The sequence below is a fragment of the Malaclemys terrapin genome, chromosome 7, assembly GCF_027887155.1.
Source record: "Malaclemys terrapin pileata isolate rMalTer1 chromosome 7, rMalTer1.hap1, whole genome shotgun sequence".
Classification (NCBI taxonomy): domain Eukaryota; kingdom Metazoa; phylum Chordata; order Testudines; family Emydidae; genus Malaclemys; species Malaclemys terrapin.
The window spans coordinates 21,035,183-21,055,067 of record NC_071511.1 but is presented as its reverse complement, the minus strand read 5'-3'; the positions used below and the strand labels follow the sequence as shown (position 1 = coordinate 21,055,067).

General features: G+C 47.0%; 1 protein-coding gene across 6 annotated transcripts in view; it reads right to left on the bottom strand.

The window, feature by feature from the left end:
• Positions 1-1,426: 1,426 nt before the first annotated feature.
• SLC41A3 (solute carrier family 41 member 3) overlaps positions 1,427-19,885 on the bottom strand; it is a 36,578-nt gene continuing 18,119 nt past the window's right edge. For 5 of the 6 annotated variants that reach the window (XM_054034293.1, XM_054034294.1, XM_054034292.1 and 2 more), the window contains 9 exons: positions 18,608-18,715; positions 17,062-17,133; positions 16,002-16,146; positions 12,274-12,420; positions 9,110-9,254; positions 8,587-8,666; positions 5,046-5,180; positions 3,934-4,082; positions 1,427-2,383 (listed from right to left, as the gene is read on the bottom strand). In XM_054034293.1, coding sequence (XP_053890268.1) covers positions 2,198-2,383; positions 3,934-4,082; positions 5,046-5,180; positions 8,587-8,666; positions 9,110-9,254; positions 12,274-12,420; positions 16,002-16,146; positions 17,062-17,133; positions 18,608-18,715 — 1,167 coding nt within the window. In that variant the 3' untranslated portion in view covers positions 1,427-2,197. The other variant, XM_054034297.1, reaches the window with a different exon arrangement.

Here is a 19,885-nt window from a genome sequence, read left to right as displayed (position 1 = left end):
TGTAGGTTCTTTTTTGCCCTGCTGGACTGTGCTAACACACTAGGAAGAAGCTAGCAAAGACAACTTGGGAGTCCTTAGACAGTCTGCACGGGAAATTTGCCCGGCTGCTGCCCATGCTGTACCTGTTCTCTGGTGAGAGGACTTTGTTCTGTAGGGGCTCTCAAGCCAGCATCACAGTCACCTCTTAAAAATAATTGGTTATAGGCTTCAGCTCTGCAAACTCCTAGACTTCACGGCGCCCCCTTCCCCACACATCTGTAATTGCTCAGGATAATTTGAATGCAAATAACCCGTCTTCCTGTCTACGCTGCTGCAATTACCACAGGTCCGCTCGTGGTTGAAACTGAATTGTGCTGACTTCACGCAGATGGTTAGATAACGCATAAAGGGCTGTGATTAGAGGGCAATGTGACGTGAATGCTGAAATGCAACCATCCAGGAAGCTAACGTACCATTCAACCTGCGCTGTAGCACTTGCAGTTGTGAACGAACAAGGGGTCACCGGAGCTATGTTTTCAGACAGAACATGGCCTCAGGCAGTACCGCAGAACTGAACAGCCCAGGATTTTAGGGGTGTTCACAAACTAAACTGGGATCTGAATTTTGCAAATACCTTTCTTTATAATGGTCTGTCATAGGAAGATCCAGGCAGCACTGAGGCTGGGATGTGCAACAGGGCCTAACAGAGTTAGGCACCCAAATCTGTTCATATTCAATGGAGCTGGTTGCCTAATTCTCAGTCTAAAACTTTAGGGTGCTCAAAAGCCAGATCAGAAGTTTAGGGTTTGATTCAATCTTTAAGCCACTGAAACTCAGTTTGCAATCTCTCCAGCTGCTGCATCCGTTAACTGTCTCGCAGACAAAGCACCTAGGCACTTCTGAAAATCCCCTGGGCTGCCTACCTGCATCTTTGGGTGCCTACATTTCTTTAAAAATCTGGCCCCACATAATTTACCTAAGGTCACAGAGGAGGGCTGTAGCAGAGTAAGGAACTGAACTGTGGTTTTAGACTCCCAAGCTAGTGCTCTCAACCCCTGTTCCACACTTCCTCTCTTAGGGCTGGGGAACACGACCAACCAAAGACTTCTATAGAAATCAACAACCATCAACAGTGTGACCTAGTGGACGCTTTTAGAATAGGTTGGACAAACACCTGCCACGGATGGTCTAGGTTTACTTAGTCCTGCCTCAGCATGGGGGGCTGGACTAGAGGGCCTCTAAAGGTCCCACCCTGTCCTACATTTCTATGCTATATGGTATTTTTTTAAAGAGGTGGCTGGATTATGTATCCTAGCTGAAATGTGGCCCAAGCTGTGAAGGGTCCATACTGTGCAGTACTAGGTGCTAGTGCTCTAACAGTTCCTTAGTCCGGTGCCAATAAACAGTGATTAGCAGCAACAAAATAATGGCAATAATCCGCCCCAAATTATGAAATGGTTTAAATTTTATTTGTGTGTTTCGATACACCATAAAAACTACTGAACAGATGTTCCTTAAACTGTCAAACAAAGAATAATCCACCTTGTCAGTTAGAGATGTTTGTTTAGGCAGGCCCTGCCCTGGATGATTTTTCAGTGAGTTGCAATCCAATGGGGAACATGCTCTTTGAGACCCTGAATACAGAAATTATGGAGAGAGAATTTTAAGGTCCTTATTGATTCTCCCCCGCCGGGGATGTGGTGGGGAGGGAGGGGGCAAGAAAATATTACTTGGGCTCTAACTGCTGATCAGAGACATTGCAACATCCTCATCTAGGATCTGATCCAAAGACTAACTGAAGACAATGGAAAGACTCCCACTGACTTCAATGGGGTGTGCATTAGTCTCCTACTTACCAGGTGGTTACAGTCATACATTTTTAAGCCAATCAAAATGCAGATTTCCCAAGATATGACCTGTGTTCCTTAACGCCTGGTTTTCTAGATGCACACACGGACAGAGTATACGGTTTTAAGATGGGTAGGTCGCTTTCAAAGCTGGATAAGTCCAGACAGGTTCTGCTTCTTTTGATCTGAATTCGACAGCTGTAAGGCACTGCAGTGGTCAATAGGGGTGGGCAAGGATAGCAGACCCGTTCAGTTTAAAGACTTAGTCTGAGATGTAGTCTCTAACGATCTTGTTGGACCATGTTAAAGCACCATACTGAAAGACTTGCTTGGTGGAGCAGCAATGGGCCAATGCTGCAGCAGATGTCCTGTTAGTTTCCCAGTTTCATCTCAGTCCCATTGACGAGCCAAACCAAGCGGAAGCAAAGTGCCAGGAATCCCGTGCCTAGGAGGTCGCCCAGGGCAGTGAGGTAGGGGATGGAGAAGTTGTCTGGATCCAGGGCCTTCCTCCACACCAGTCGCACAATTAGATCAGCCATGTACAGCAGGATTCCCACCTGCCCAGAGAGAAGACAGACCCAGCTGTCAGTGAGTGACAGGCATGCAGCAGGGATACGGTACCTATTGCTAGAATACAGTCATTGTGATGGAGGGATGGAGTTCCTGCCGCCAATTAAGACAATGGGAGATGTAACTGTGAGCAGGATTGGGCCTAAAAAAAATGTAGGGAAAAACAATCAGCCAACCCATAGAAGGTAACTTCTGTAGGCAGAGGTTTTATGCTTCTCTTTTACATTAGCGATTCAGGTCTTGTCTGCCTCGTTTTTCTTGGCAGTCTCCCTGGTCAACTGGAGAACTAGTAGGTTTTTATCACATCGAAGATACCAAGCAAGTGAACCCTGAGTCATTGAAAAGAGAAGTGATTTTTTTAATCTAGACTACTTAAAAATCTGTGTGATTTTTTTCTGTTTTTCATTCACATTTAACTCAAGATCCCGATAACCAGCTGGAGGAAAAGCTTTTGTTAAAGATTAAAGACTGACTTTTTAATTCAATTAAATATTGAGAGTTCTCCCACTCCGTATCTCTCAGTCCTCCAAGGGACATCTCAGTACATCATGGACCACAAGACTGTGCATTTCTAAAGGGAATAAACCAAGCAGAAAAAATACCAAGCGCAAATTCCCTCCCCGCATCATTTCATAGATCATAATGCAACCAAAACGAGCACAAGCCTAGTGTTTTCTTCTCTACTGGGTCCCCTAGAAATCAGCTGTGATGTTGCTGAGGTTGTGTTACGGGTGCTGTAATTTATTGCATGTATTTTCATATTTGGCTCTGACTGTGGGAGTGGTTTTGCCATGGTGCATATGTAGAACTTTTTTTTTTTTTTTTAATTAAAACAACTTCAACTGTGGTGCCAGGGTTGTGGGTCATATAAACACAGGCTGAGGATGGCAAGGCCAAGCCAACTGTTCACACGGGCACAGAATTCACACACAGCTGCAAGCCTGATTGTAAAGGGAAGCAAAAAGAGGAACAAAATCTTTTACCCTGCAAGGTAATGAACTTGTAGAATGGTCAATTTAAAAGGCAAAACCGATCGAACTGGTGGTCTGAGGTTTATGTGTGGCTGTTATTTTTGAATGTGGGACCTCTCGCTATCTCAGGCCTCTTGGTGCTGGGTTTTCTCCTTACTGAATGTAGCTCTGACCCACAAAGTCCAGTTCCCCCACCCCACAGATTTCCACTTTGGCATGTGAAATCAGCCTTGCAGAATTATCATGGATATTTAACCAGCCTAGCACAAAATCTGCTCGCTCCCCTTTGGCTGTGATGACCAGCAATAATGGGGGTGAGGGGGAGCAAACAAACTAGAGACCACTAAATATATTCTATTACTGCTGCAGTGGGACAAAGAGAACTACATGAGCTATGATGTAGCCAACATCTGGCACAGGGATGCTCCTGCCACTAATAATTCCTGGGATTATGGAGACTGGGAGAGGGTGTCAGTGGGAAGTGACCAGAACTAAGGGACAGCGATTGGGCTTTTCATTGCTGGCTGATAGATTCACCCTCCGCTCAGCCGGGCTCTTTTTATTACCTGCAGCAAAGCAGCAGTCAGATAAAACATCACAAAAGTGAAGGTGATGGCTGTGTGCCCGCCCTGCAGGAGGCGAATGGTATACAGGAACACCAGGTGTCCGGGGATAACAAGCAGGAACAGGACGCGGGCTGACTTGGAATTCACCCCTGCAGAGAACACATGGATTAAAATGAATCAGAGCAGGTCATTGCTTGAGGGGGAAAGCAGCATAAAGTTGTACATCTTTCAATGACCACAGACATATTTGTGGATGTTAAATACCACTGCCAGGGGAGTAGGAGAGAGACATGGACTGTTGACAACTCCTTTCTGAATGATACTCAGTTCCTTAATATAACATTAGGGATTATGAGTAACTATCTACTTGTTTTATCCATCCCTCTGGATCCCACTCATATCACCATATGAAGTATTTCTGGGACTGCCCCCAGCAGCTTTTTCTGGCATTAACCTTATAATAAAACCATGTTCTACGTACATACTCAGCTCCATGATTCTCTCCTGATCTCTTGCTTCGCTTCCCACAGCTGTTCCATTCAGCTGTCCTACGCAGCTCCGGTCCCCACTTAGCTCCTGCTATGAATCACTTTGATCCACTTTCCTAGCTCTGACTTTGCCCTATCATCAGTGCACAAACTTCCAGCGGAAAAGCAACATGAGCCAGTCCTCTAAAAGTAACAGACCAGGTTCAGAGTTTGCTTGTGCCAGTGCATCTCCATTGCCCTGATTTTCCCAGCATCAGCGAGATCAGAATCGGCCCCACTATGTGCTACAGTCTGCTACTAATTCATGCACTGGGGTATCTAGGACAGCCCCAGTTACAATGGGCGACTCTCCAGGAGAGTGAATTTGAAGTTTCTTTTCAAATTATTTGTTGCCAGTGACAGATACTCCGGAGGCCAATGTTCCCTGTCCACTCACAGAGCAAGTACCGCACGGGCAGTAGGAACAAGCTTCCCTCAACCTGCCCCTTGCCAAGGTACCTCAACCCTGCCCTGGAGGTTCCACTCTACGGAAGGAAGAGGCGCTCACTCGCCACAACCCATTCGGTCCTTAGCCAACCAGGATGACGGGTTTTGCAATGTGCACACCTGGAGTTCATTGTCTACCTGACGTGAAGAACGTAGTGCATGGATTAGGCCAGTTCTGCCTCATCTTGTAGGGCAGGACTCCAGGCGTGCTCCAGAAGTGCAGGAAAGTGGAGATGCGGCTGGCTTGGATGGCTACCAGATTCCCACCAACACCTGCAAGTGCAAAATGCAACAATCCCATAAGCCTCTCTCCTAGTGGCAGCAAGAAGCACACACGATGCATTGGTCTCTAGGGACTTAGCAGAAGGTTGGCCAACCTGCATCTGCTCAGATGCGCAGTGGGAGTGGTGGTTAAGGAAAGATCAACCCAAACCCATGTGTCATTGTGGTGCTGTTTTATTCACATGCTAGGAACACACAAAAATCACAGCAAGAGGAAAGTTCAGATGAATGTCTCTTTTTGGTGGTTTTATATAAAACATCTCCCCCGGACCTTCTGCTTGCTATGACAAGTCAAACGTTGCATGATCTCCAGCGATGATGTAAGTCCAGCCGGCATGAACTGATCTCTGGGGAACACATGGTGCAAACAGCCGGTGCAAAGGCAGCTGCTGCTCTCAGTTCTGCTTCTCGGAGGGACTTAGCTAGAGAGACTTTATTGTTTAAATCACAAGTGAAACAGACAGTGATCATCCTGTTCATTTGGAGGCACCTGACACACTTATTAAGTGAGAAAGCATCAGATGAGAATGAATCAGCCCTAACCATGTTGGTTAATTAAAAGGCAATTAGTTCCTTCCCAATTGTTTAATTCTGGCAAACATGAAATAACAGCTACATTCTCCATTAGACCACTGACTATATTCTAGTGAGCAATCCTGCATTGCCTATGGGTCTATATGTACACGTGTGTGGTGGAGGGAATGGGATGCACTGGATAAAATAATAATGAGCTAAATCCTGCAGCCTTTACTTGTTTCTTTTCTCAGGCACCCTCTCTCTCTCTCTCTCTCTCTCTCTCTCTGAACATAAGAGCATAAGAACGGCCATACTGAGTCAGACCAAAGGTCCATCTAGCCCAGTATCCTGTCTACCGAGAGTGGCCAATGCCAGGTTCACTCCCTCTGGGGCACCTAACAAGTAATGATCAAGTGATCTCTCTCCTGCCATCCATCTCCACCCTCTGACAAACAGAGGCTAGGGACACCATTCCTTACCCATCCTGGCTAATAGCCATTAGTGGACTTAACCTCCATGAATTTATCCAGTTCTCTGTTAAACCCTATTATAGTCCTAGCCTTCACAACCTTCTCAGGCAAGGAGTTCCACAAGGTGAAAGGTGAAGGTGAAATTTGCCAGAATTAAAACCAAGTAAAGTCTTCAGGACTTGATCCAACAATAATATGACTGAAAGGGTGATATTTGCAAACTGACTCCCCGAAAGGGAACCCTCAAACTGTTCATGGGCACCTTTGCCCATGCAAACAGGGAGTGCACAAAAACAGGGGCACGCTTAATTCTGCAGATGATTTTGGGACAATAAATTTTCGCTCTGAATTAGCAGTCTGTGTTAGCTTTTATGAACTCTGATCAATGGAATAGCTTTGATTTGATTTCCTAATATAGCTTTTTGGCTGATAGCACTGGAAAAAGTTTGTCATAAAAGGTGCGTCTACACTGCAAAGTAAGATCAGGGTTAATAGAACCTGAGTTAGCAGACCTTGGGTTTGTTAATCTAGGGCTTGAACGTCTACACTCATTTGTAACCCCAGGTTAGGAATTGCTGAACCCTGGGTCCCAGCCTGGAGCTCCAACATCTACACTGCATTATGCAGCCCCGAGTCCAACCACCCATTTCCCAGGCCTTGTCTACACTATGTGGGAAAGTTGATCTAAGCTACACAATTTGAATTATGTTAGTAGCATAACTCAAGTTCACGTAGCTTAGATCTACTTACCAGGGGGTCCACACTACGCTATGTCGACGGTTACTCTTCTCGTTCCGGTGGAGTACAGAAGTTGACGGGAGAGTGATCTGCAGTCGATTTAGCGGATCTTTACTAGACCTACTAAAATCGACCACCGTTGCATTGATCGCCACAGCGTTGATTCCCCAGTAAGTGTAGATGAGCCTCCAGACTTCCTAGTACCCTCCCAAAAGATGGCCGCTCTAGCTCTTTGTGTAGCATGGGAAAAGCTGATTGTCCACCAAACTTGACTGTCTGACGGACAAAGAAGGTTGGCCCATGGGACAGTGGAATACTTTTGGTGCACTCCCAGAGCACAAGTCCAGTAGGGCAGCATCTGCACTGCAAAGCAACAGGGTTTGAACCCTGGGTCCCAGCTTGACTCAGGCTTGGACCCGTCACCCCCGTGAGGTCATGGGACCTGGGTCAGTGCGATTAGTGTGTAGTCTGAAGAGGGGTTAGGCTTGAGCCTAAGTTCGAACCCTGGGCTTACACTGCAGGTAGACAGGTTTAGCAAGACATCTTGCGGGTGTTAGAATCACTGCAGCTTAAAGAACCGCTAGATGACAAAATGCTTCGCAGCTGGAACAATGCTGTAATTTCTTAATGAACGTTGGTTTCCTCTAGCATGAGCCTGACTTGCACTAAACATTATATCAGAAATCAACCAATCCAAAAGCCCGGGTTGTTTCCACAGTGAGCTAATCTTGAGCATCACCGTGTATCAGAAGCTTGGACTGATTGCACAGCTCAGAATGTCGATTTGGGATTGGAAGGAAATGGATTTTATTGTGATATTTTTGCAGTGATTTAATGCTCATGAAGCTCAGGGTATGCCCACAGTGCAAATAAAAACCCACAGCTGCCCCTGTGCCAGCTGACTTGGGCTCTTGGGGCTCGACTAAGGGGCTGTTTAATTGCAGTGTAGATGTTCGGGCCAAGGCTGCAGCCCAAGCCCTGGGACCCTCCCACCTCACAGGGACCCAGAGCCTGGACTCCAACCTGAGCCCAAATGTCTACACTGCAATTAAACAGCCCCTTAGTCGAGCCCCAGGAGCCCAAGTCAGCTGCCATGGCCCGTCGCAGGTGTCTAATTGTGGTGTAGACAGACTTACAGCAACCCCCAGATGTAGTAGGCTGGGGTTATGCCGGCTTCCTCCCCACAGCTCTGCCACCTCAGTCACACCTGCGGTACCTCCTGCTATTCCACTCCAGAGCCTCTCCCAATCTGAGGGCATGTCTACACTGCAAGCAGAGGTATGAGTGCAGCTCAGTTTGGCATACTCGCACTAGTTTTAACCTACCTAGCATGGCTCAAAATAGCAGTGATTGGCACAGACCCCAGTGCAGGCTAGGAGCGCGAGTACATGCCCAGGGTTCTGGGCTTGTACAGCCCACGCCACTGCGTCTTCCCTGCTATTTTTAGCCAAACTATCATGATTACAGCTAGGCTGGGTATGCCTACACAAGCTGCAATCACACCTCTGACTGCACTGCAGACATAGCCTGAAACTGCCAATTGTGCTGCAATGTGTGATGTGGATAAAGAAAAACCCAGACGAGACTATCATGTTCTTTGGTAACGTGAACTGGCATGTGAACCCAGCCCTCTGGGGATGAAAGGACAAAAACATAACCCCCCCTCAACCTACCATTAATCACGGGTGTAAAAACCGCCATGCCTTCGAAGTTCGGGTCAGTTACAGTTTTGTCCAAGATCAGCCCACCAATGCTGTTAAAAATGACACAAAATGAAAGCTTATTACCTATCATCTGTCCAGGTGCAGAATACAGAGACTGAGACAAGGACTAACTGTCCTTTTTGTTCTGTGTTAGTACAGCACCTAGCACAATGGGGTTCTGAGCCACCACTGGCATTCCTAAATGCTACCACAATACCAATAATCATGACAGTTATACAGGTTGCATTTGATGCAGCAGATGTGTATGTTTTATGGAAGACATTGGTCCATCAAAGTGTCTCTAACAATGACAGGTCTTGAGACCAGAGAATTTAAAACCATGTGACTATAAATTATCACTGGAATCTCAGACAGGCAGAATTTTTTGGGGGGGACACTGTCCTGGACCTCGGATTAGGTTGACTGTTATCCCTGAAAGAGAAAGAAAGATCTTCACAGGGTGGAGAGTGGGAAGGGTGGTTCCTAGGTTTACCTGCTGATGCTCATTGCAACAATCACCGGCTGCCATCCAGACTTCAGGACTTCAGCAATAGACGGACTTTGCTTGGCAATAGCAACCCAAAGAGGAATCATGATAACAAACACAGCGCAGATCAGAGGCGAAAGGTATTTCACATCTGGCATGGAAAATAAATTCAAAGTTAAATGCGATTTACATGTCTCTAACTCCATAAGATTGTAAAATCTGACAGGACACCACCATTACATTCTGACTGACTGAAAGAAAGGAAGCAGTGCTTGGGACTGAAGTCTTCATGTTTTCCCCCACAGTCCATAATTCACTTGTGAAACTTAACAGCACAGGACAGTACTGAGGCCAAGAGATTAGGAGGATTCAAATCAAGTTAGGTAGCTAAATGAATCAGGATGTCCACGCCGTTTCATTAGATTGGATAGAAATGTATATGGAATATAAACCCTTTTATTTCAGGGATAAGTCAACCACTAACTCGCTGGGGCTAAGAAGAAACTTTTCCTATTGGCAACTTATGCCATAGATAGATATGAGGGGGTATCTCACCCCTTCCTCTGAACCATCTAGCACTGGCTATTGTTGATGCCAGGGCAGTAGACTAGTTGGACAACTGCTGTTTTCTGATGCTCCATACATCAGACAGCTGAGGGGCAGGATTTTTACTTGCTGGTTTACGTTCATTTCTATTAGCCACATTTCCCTTTGGCAGCAGCATAACCTTGAAACGACCTTCAAAAGCGAATGGTACTTAAAAAATGCTGCCCTACAAGAAAACAAACATGAGACAGCACCAGAAACACCTTCAAGCAACGGGACTTGTGCCAGGTCTTTTGATATGCTAATAATTTGTCTACAGGGCTCTCCATCTGCTCTCTGTATTAAATCCAAAGCGGGGCCTGCTGCAACACAGTTTTTGCAGGTATTCTGATATATAAAGTAAGCTCGATATGTGCATTTTTCCAAAGATATTGTCAGGGCCTTAGGTTAGAAATGTAAGACAGCAGCATTAACTTTCGATAAGAGTAATATCTTATCATTATGAAAGCTTTTTTACACAGGGAGGTACTTATCACAGTGCACTTCACCCACCACTGAAATGCAGCCTCTTCTGGGGTGCAAATGGCAGCTGTTTAACAGCGCACAGCACCCCCTCAAGCTAGCCAGGACAGGAAGCAAAGACGCACGATGGGACATCCAACCGAGTCAGATGCTAAATATCCCCTTGTTCTTTTGGGCATTTGACGATTAGCTTATTTTTAAACCCCACACATACAGAATGTTCACGTCTATAACATACAATCCAACGCCCACTGTAATGATTCCCTTTAGAATCTTTGTGTCAGGCCTTTGGAACCAGTTCTGTCACCCTTCCTAGGAGTAGTATCTTACTCAGCAAGCAGTCCACTGATTATTACTTGTTGAGTGAAATACTACTCAGTGCGAGGAAGGGTGGTCTAATCAGCCCCGAAGTATTTAGAACTGGAAGGAGACATGTTGATTTTAAAAGATTATAAAATGCTCTACTGGAACGAGAGCATTATACCTCAGGGGGAAAATGTAACTTTCAAAGGCATGTAACATTCTGGGCCTTCTAGGATTCATCAGTATCCTTAAGGGAATATATTTCTCTGTGATCAAGGCAGGGTCACACGCCCTGTCCCACTTCCCTCTCACCTCCATTGAAATACAGAAGACTTTGGAAAACTGGGAATTATGAAAACCCACCAATTGGGTGATGTCACACTAGTGACTGACGCAATGTAACCAATCCCCTGCCAGAGCACTGCTGAATAAAACTCCACCAGAATTTCCAGCCAGACTACTTGGCTGCAATGATAGTCTCCTAAATTCACAGCTGCTCATTACTGTATTTGTATACTATGGAATAAGGTGATAACATATACCATAATGCAGTCCCTGAGAGATATTACTGGAGATGGAGATGCTGAAGGCCAAGCCCGTTTTGTGTAGGCAGATGCCACGGCATCTTGGGAAACTGCACATTGAATAAATACATTTCTGAAGTATAGGAGAACTAGAACGAAATGACTATTGGACCTCCCCCAACCTCTCTCTCTCTCTGGGATATGGATTCAATTGTTCCCCTATTTGTAGGCATGTGGAATAAATTATTGTAATAGGAAACAGCTGTCTCACTCACCATTTCTGCTCTCAGTTTTCAGTGAAACTTTGGGTTTAGTTGTTATAAACTTTTTATTTTTTTAAAACAACCCAACCCTGAACATTTTCTCTTTCTAGGTCAGGCCCATGGTACTTTGCTTAGTAATTTCCAAACATCAATTAAAGCATAAATCACATTTATCCTCTGCTCCAAAAATGTATTGTGCATTTTCCAGGCTCATGTAGGAGAAGCAGTTCAGGTGCCAAGGTTTTTAGCCAATTTGTCACCTCTAGGATTATGTCTACACAGCAAAGAAAAACCTGTGGCTGGCCTGGGCCAGCCGACTCATGCTTGCAAAGATTGGGCTGTGGGGCTGTTTCATTGCTGTATAGACTCCCTCCCACCTTGCAGGGTCCTAGAGCCTGGGCAAGTCTGAGCCCAGACGTCTATACAGCAGTGAAACAGCCATGCAGCCCGAGCTGGCAGGCATGGATCAGCCATGGGTGTCTAGCTGCTGTGTAGACATACCCCCAGGGCATGGTTAACACAGCAGTCACAGCACCGGCCTAGAGCGGGTCTCTTAGGAGAATATATTCTCTCCCCCATTCCAAGATGATGATAATGCTTTGTGCTCCCACAGGATCTGAGACATCAGCTAAGTCTCACAATAGTTTTATGAGGTGGGGAGCATTATTATTCCCATTTACACGTGGGGGTGCAAAGGCAAAGAGAGCATAAGTGACTTGGCCAGTGTTGCAATGAGTTAGTGACAGAATCCCGGTCTTCTGCTCTAACCACATTATCCACTGAATGGTCCCAAAACCCTTACAATAAACTGGACAGTCATAGGACTTACCCACAAAGCCTCTTCCATCTCTACCTCCACGGCCTATGAGACCACTCCCTGTTGTAATGCTGTGTCCAGTCTAGCTTTAACATTCCCAGGAATGTAGATGCTTCCCTTCCACAACTGAACAGCTCTCCCTATCAGGAGGCTTCCCCGACAGCTGAGCCGCAAGGCCTCTGCTATGTACCTTACCTATGTATTTAAAGAGGGTGCTGCTGATTCCTGCTAGCAGAGAAAGGGTTATCAAATCTCCAAGGCTCGCTGCTATGGGAGTGGCGACGTTGTCTGGATTTATCCCCACCTTCCTCGCACCAATGATCACGCCGATCATCACCAGACCTAGGGGAGACACAGACCAGGGGTTCAGACTCAGAGGATAATGCTGTTTGTTGTGTTGGCACCACTGCTCCACACTGTGCCAAGGGCTGCCCTGGTTCCGGGATGGCCCATGGTGGCTTAAAGTTGCTTTTGCCCATACTTGGATGTTGCACCAAGTGGAGTTTGGTCGCACTCAGGAAATGGGCCCAGTGTTCTCACTGTACTGAAGAACACAGCTCTTCCACGGGCCCATACACAGCAAAGCAAACACCACAGCTCAGTGCAGATGCCACTGAATGACCCAAATGTAGATGCTTTCATCCCTGTCCGATAGTCTCTACTGGCTTGAAGTGGGATCGGGAACAAAGCACATTCATAGATATGCACACAGTAGGTACTCAAGACCAGGCAGCAGAAGCAGGGGACTAGAGTGGTGCCGTTCTCTGGGGTCACATTTAGATTCCACAGCACAAAGGCATTTTCCAGAACAGTATTCTGTATTATTCAGATTTTTTTTTACTTGCTTTTGAAACCCCAAGTGGCATGGGGCTGCCACTGCAGGTCATAAGCCAGCTCCCTGTCCCCAGTGTAAGTATCTTGGCTGGGCATCCGTTTCCCCCAGCGACCCCTGGCTGCCAGAACAGCCGCTTGGGGACCACAGCTCTCTGGGCTGCTCTAATTTACAATGGGCCCAGAAGCTGGGCAGCTTCAAGATCAAGGGGGTATAAAAGCAGCGCCTAGCCACGTGCACTCCCCCGTCCTGAGGTGTGCTAAGCAAAATTCAGCTGCAGTTCAGGATCTGGGGCACAGTCTCCGGCTGGTTAGCGAGGGTGGAATTTTGGCTTATTAATATAAGCTGGTGAGACCAAGACTAAACACCAAAGGCCAGGTGAGCGTCAGACTGTGAGAACAAGAGAGCGCCCTGCTCCAGCAGCCCAAACCGGAACAGAGTGCAGCAAAACGCTTTGGAGAGTCATAGCAGCAACAATAGTTCATTTCACTTTACTTGAGAAAACGAGACCTTGGCAGAGATCAGACAAAACTCTTGTCCGTGGGCAAGTCACCTGACAGACACATTTACCAGCCTGACTCCAGTGTTCTGTGACTGTTTAGGGCAGTAGCTGATCTCCAGCCTCCAAAACAAGCCCAGATCAAATGTCCTTAGAGCTTCCCATGGCATTCTGTCCTCTGCCCCCACCCCAGGCACGATGCTAACCGCTGATGGCATGGTGTTGGGGACACAGGCCAGGAAAGAAGAACACTCTGGCTCAGAAACGTGTGTCTCCTCACAAAGGCCTGCGAGTGCTGAGTCTTCATGCGTGCCTGGAACATACTCCACTCTTCCGAACACCCCCCCCACCCCCAGACAACAGCTCACACACATGCACGCGCTAGCCCCTCCCCTCTAACACGCGCACACAATGCTCCCCCAAAAAGCACATACCCACCCACTATGCCTTCTCCGCATGACACAAATTACCTGGCTCCCCTTTGACGTACAAACATGACCTGTTTCCTTAAGCGCACATGTCCACACAACAGCGACTTGTCACCGTGACTAGGAAAGACCCTAACATTAGCTGAAGGTGTGTCAGCAAAATCCTTCCTTTTTACATCCAGTCAGACCTTTGGGGAAACAGAGGTTAATAAAAGCTGTGAAGTTTTTATAAACTTCTGAGAACTTGTGTAGTGCTCCTCAGCACAAGCACCTCTGTTGTTCTTGGACTCTGGCCTGGGTACATCTGTAGTCTCTGACTTGTCCTCTTCTTAGAAGACTCCATGTGTGCAGAGCTGCTGCATAGGGTTGCCAATTTTAGTTGGACGTATTCCTGGCGGTTTTGTCACATGACATAATCTTTAATTAAAGATTAATCTTTAATTCCTGGAGTCTCCAGGACAATCCTGGAGGGTTGGTAACCCTAGATACACAACAGATTGCTGCCCACTCAGTCACTAATAAGGATGTCACGCTGCCCTCTTGTGGCAGATTCCTACTCTTCCCTTTAACCAGACCCTCCTTACAATGACATCATTGTGGAACGGCCTGCCAAGAACTCAGCTCTGATTATCTTCATCTCACAGATAGAGAAGTGAAGTGATTTGTCCAAGTTCAAAAAGTGAGTCAGAGACGCAGCCAGGAATAGAACTCAAGAGTGCTGACTCCCAGCTCCAGGCTTTAAACACTCGATCATACTAATCTACCCATGACCTTCCATGAGGAAAGGGACAGCTCTGACAGCCACTCCCCATCCCTTGTCAAAAGCATACCGTATTTCCCTAGATCGGCATGCTCCTAGAGAGAAGCGTGTGCGTGAGAGATGCTGTAAAAGAGCAGTGTGCGTAGATGTATAGTACCCTTTATACTTCAGATAACCCAGGGCATTTTGCACGGCGTGGTACCAACTTTACCACACGTCCTGGCAGCAAGGTGATTACAATACCCACTCTGCACTCACACTCAGCTCCGAGTGTTACAGGCTATCTTACTGCAAGATGGAGCACTAGAGCTTTTGGATGGCCACTTTTATGTGTCAATCAGTGATCTGAATTACTGGTTGGATGGAACACCGGGCTTTGGACCTGCTCAACGATCTTCCCTGGGGCCTTCAAAATGATATATGGATTGGCCAACAGGGAGAGACAGGTAGGGGCTCCTCTGAAGGATGGTGCTTTTAACGTAGAGCACCCCTTGGTGCTGCCCTGCAGCGGGAGTGAGCCCCAGCCCTAACTGGTCTGAAGAGAATCCCAGTGGGGGAAGAGTGTCTGAACTTTCAAAGCACTGGAAACACAATGAATTTCTTTTCTTTCTTTAAAACAAATGTGTGTGTGAGTTTATAGTGGATGGATGGTGCCAGATGTTTGAGGACTGGCACTGGGGGCAGAGCAAATGAATGGCCCACTCTTTGGGTGCGGCAGAGGCCACAGAACCCAGAAATCAACAGATCATGGGGAACAAAAATGAACAAACAGGGACGGGGTGCAGGACACAGGCACAAAACAAGGGATTTAAAGGGACATGGAGAGGAGGAGCACAGACAACACCCACCGCTCCAAGAAGGCATTCAAGGAGTCAGTAGACACCACCCTTGAGAATTCTGCGCAGATGTGTGCATGAATGAGGAACCCAAAAAAGGCCCCAAAGTCGCATCCAACGTCCTTCTCTTGGACTGACGGATGGCACCGCCTTGGCCAGTGCCAGGAGGAGGCTGATGAGGAGGTTTTTGGACTTTCCCTGGAGACTGAAGTCTTCTCTTCACAGCACAGGTACAGCGTGGATGAAGCAGGGCAAGCTCCCCCCCCATCACATGCCTCGTCCCCTAACTAGCGATGCTAGGAGAGCACTCTCTCTACAGTGCATTCAGTCCTTGGCCACCCTAGGTGTCAGTTTGTGGTGGTGATTTCAATAATCCAGTAATGTTTTGGGGATGTGGCTACCTGTCCACTGGAAGTTCCACCAAGACCCCAAAATCGTTTCACATCAGCTACTGAACATTGTCCCAGATGGGAAAGGATCAAACAGTTCATGGAGAGCAGGTGTGCATGGAAAGGGCAGTTTCTCACTGGCTCAAGTTACCGGGTGTGGTGGGGTTAACGAGACTCACCTAGGGACAGTGCAGCTATGAATGCTGTTGTCACGCTGCTCGCACAGAGCACTGCGGCCTGATTCAGCTCCACGTGCCCCTTTGAGATCGCTCCCAGGATGACAGCAGCTATGGCAGCCAGCAGCCCCACTACAGTGGCCTGTACCTGTTGGGCAAAAATCAGCTGGTAGGCAGTGTTCCCTGTGGGGTCAGTGACCTTGAACACATACACAGGAGACTGTGATCCCCTTCATCGCCACCAGCATGGCACTAATAAGACATGGGGATAATTCTACCCCACATTCAGGAAACTGCACCCCTGAAAGCCAAACTCCGGCTGACTTCCTCTAAGAGAAAATCCCAATTCCATCAGAACACTCTCTATAGAACATAATGAGCTGGCTAGAGTGTATGTGTTCCATTGCCCTCTACAGGATCCACGGTGTGTCATATGCCTTATATTGTTAATGGAGATTCTCCTTTAGATTAAGTAAAAAGGGCCTGTGCTTCTGAAGCAGGAGGCTCTGAGTTCTGCCCTTGCTGTTGCAATGAAGTTTTGGGTAGGCAGCATAATTATGATGGGATAGGTGACCTCAGATTTGTTACGCTATTTAGGGGCCCTCCTGTAAAGGCTCCATGGGATGCAGGTTCAGAAATCCCAACCAAGTATTTAAAACCCTTACAGAGGCCTGAAAAGTCCAGATGTCAATACAACAGAAGGCATTTACCCATCAGCTGTGGAATCCCCATCTGCAGAAGTGCCACTGATCGCTGTGAGAGGAGACGAGGAAGGGTTGCAGAGGCATAGTGTAGTACAAATGCCACCAGCACAGAAGCACATCCCCTGATCCACCACATACAACCTCTAGGTTAACTGCTGGATTTTAACACATCACTCCTAGAATCAATAGGTTTTTCATAGAGACGGAGTCTGTGCCACTAACAATACATTTCTGACACAGCTGGCAGGAGACGTGAGCTCCACACTCCACCCCAGTACGAATTCCTGAGACTGAACAGCCTGAGAGGGCAGTTTAGCAAAAGAAAGGAGCCTTTTCCAGCTCCAGATGGAGCTGCTTACCTGAATCAGGGCTAAATTGCAGGTGGCCATTTTCCACTGTTCCTGGGTATCATCCATCTGTCCAGTGTTAGCCTGGAAATCAAGAGAGAAAGTGAAAGGCCTGCTGCTCCTGTGGCACTGGCAGCAAGAGGGTTTCACTTGGACCCTCTAGGAGAGAGCAAGCTAAAGTCAGCATGATGACAGATGCTAGCCAGTGTCCCCAGTCTTCCTCACTTCCCCCTTTCTCCTTAATGAGAATCCCCCTGCCCTAGCCTCTGAAGGGCAGCAGAGTTCAGCTCTTGTCTCTTGCAGGGGGGGTAGGATATCAGCAGACACGCTGGGCCAGACTTTCAAAGGCAGGTACCTGAGCTGCGTGCACCGTGTCTGCATGAGCCGATCCCACGCGTGTGCGCCCACCTAGTGCCAACATCCCCGTGCAAGCTCTGCAGGCGCTACAGACGAGTGTGCAAATTCCAGGCTCGCAGCTCAGGCGCCTGCCTTTAAAATGCTGATGTACAGCGTCAGGCGCTCAGGGCTGCCAAGGGACAGGAATACGCTCAGAAAAGCCACATGGTTTAGCCACTTCTTCCAGATACGGGAGGCTGACTGTGGCCTTTGACAGAGCCCATAACCATCTGGGACCATCTCTACTGGTGCTGCTGATGGGAACCACTGGGGTGATTGTGCTGTGCAAACTGAAGAGAAATGACACAATAAAAACAACAACCCACAGTCTTCTTCCCACAAGGGAAAAAAAACACCTTTCAGAATAAGACTCGTGGCAGGAACAGGCTATAGATGCCAAATAGTCTCTTCCATTGTCAGGCTACTCAGATTCCAGTCCAACCCACGTCAGACTCAGCAGAGAACACCTGTCACCTCGCGCACGGAGCACAGCTGGGCCATTTGTTACTATTTATTCCTTACAAACCGTTTTGTGGCCTGGCCTGTCTCAGGGTCATACCCCAAAGCAACAAAAGGACTCCTAAAGGACAGGTCACGCTGCTGCCAGAGGGACTAGATCATGCCATGAGTTGCAGAAGCTACTGAAGGTCTCAAGAAGTCTTGGGGGGACTTACGAACATCCACACGCTGGTCTGCTGGGACAGCTCACTGCCAGGGATGGGAAGAAAGGTTTTGGTATCCATAACAGTCAGCGGCCATAGTGAGGGACATCTCAGTAGTGCAGCTCACAGCTCACCACTGGTAGACACTTTGCGTACAGCCAATATTCTCTTTTGTCTCTCTCAATTTTTGCAACACCCTCCAACGCTGGCAACTGGACACATATGGATGAATCATCCTTTAAGAGCCAACCAGCTGCAGAATAGGGCATGAACCTTATTTAACACTCCCCCCTGCCTGAAACACCTTGTTTCAGCTTAGCAGGGAAGGGGTCTCTGTTTCACACACACATCACAGAGAAGAGGATGGGGTCTTTGTTTCACTCTCTTTCTTGGTCACACACACACACACACACACGCGCGCGCGCAAGTAGGACCTATTGGTCAAAGGATTCCTTCCTGCTCAACCCCACCTCCCCTTACCCCCCAAGCTTTACACTTACAGCCGTAGAGAGTCTGGATGCCAGGGTCATTTCAAGGTTACCCTTCAAGCCAACCAGGGCAGGAACCAGGATAAAAACTTCCGTAATTGTCCGAAACACATCCCAGTGCTAAAAAGGAAGGCAACATGAAGAACGTCAACCTCATCTAATACCATTCTGCCTACTCCTTGTTTTGACCGGATATGGGTTCCCTTCCCACCCCTGACTTCCTGTCCTAAAACATAGGGCATGCACGGTGAACAACTGGCATGCTCCAACCCCAGAGGCAGCTATAATTTGATGGTGGGTGAAACAATTTTTGAGTTTACAAAGTGTTCTCTGATCTCTTGGGCAGATAGTCATTAATAATATCTCATATTTATGTAGTACCTATTATCATTCAGAGTCACAACAGTCAAAACAAAGAGATTTTGAACAGGATATAAAAAATACTTGTGCCTTAGGGCTTAAGATAATCTCTATCTATTAGGAATTAGGATGAGACCTTCCTGGAAGCATCTTCCCACTTTGGGTTTCTGGATACTGAACAGGATGGACTGCAGGTCTAATCCAGTATGGCAATCCCCATATTCCGATGATTGCCTTAGAGTTGAGTTACATGAAGCTGATGTTTCAAACTGTGACGTTTTATACGATCTGAAATCTCAAGTACAGTAGAATCACCAGAGTTTCGAACTGACCAGTCAACCACACACTGCATTTGTAACCAGAAGTATGCAATCAGGCAGTAGCAGAGACCAAAAGAAAGAAAGAAAGAAAAAGAAGCAGATACAGTACTCTGTTAAACGTAAAGTACTAAAAAAAATAAAAGGGAAAGCAGTATTTTTCTTCTGCATAGTAAAGTTTCAAAGCTGTACTAAGTCAATATGCAGTTGTAAACTTTAAAAAGAACAACCAGAATGTTTTGTTTTGTTCAGAGTTCCGAACAACCTCCATTCCCGAGGTGTTCATAACTCTGAGATTCTACTATGGCTTCAATGACTACTGCAGAAATACTGTGAGACTTATTTGAATATACTGCATGGTACCTTCAAAGATAATGCCTGGCCATGCACTGAACTACTGTATGTTCAGGAGGTTAACAGAGTCATGCTGTACCTAGAGGAGATCCTATCAGAGAGAAATGACACACCAGAAAGACTTATCAGAAGTTTCTGAAGTCTGCAGAGCTATTCTGAAACTGATCCAAGATCTGCAGCAAGACCCCTTGTCAATTATTGTGGGAAATCTGATTCTGGGATAAACTGTGAGGTGGACTATCAAAGTTCCTCCTAACGT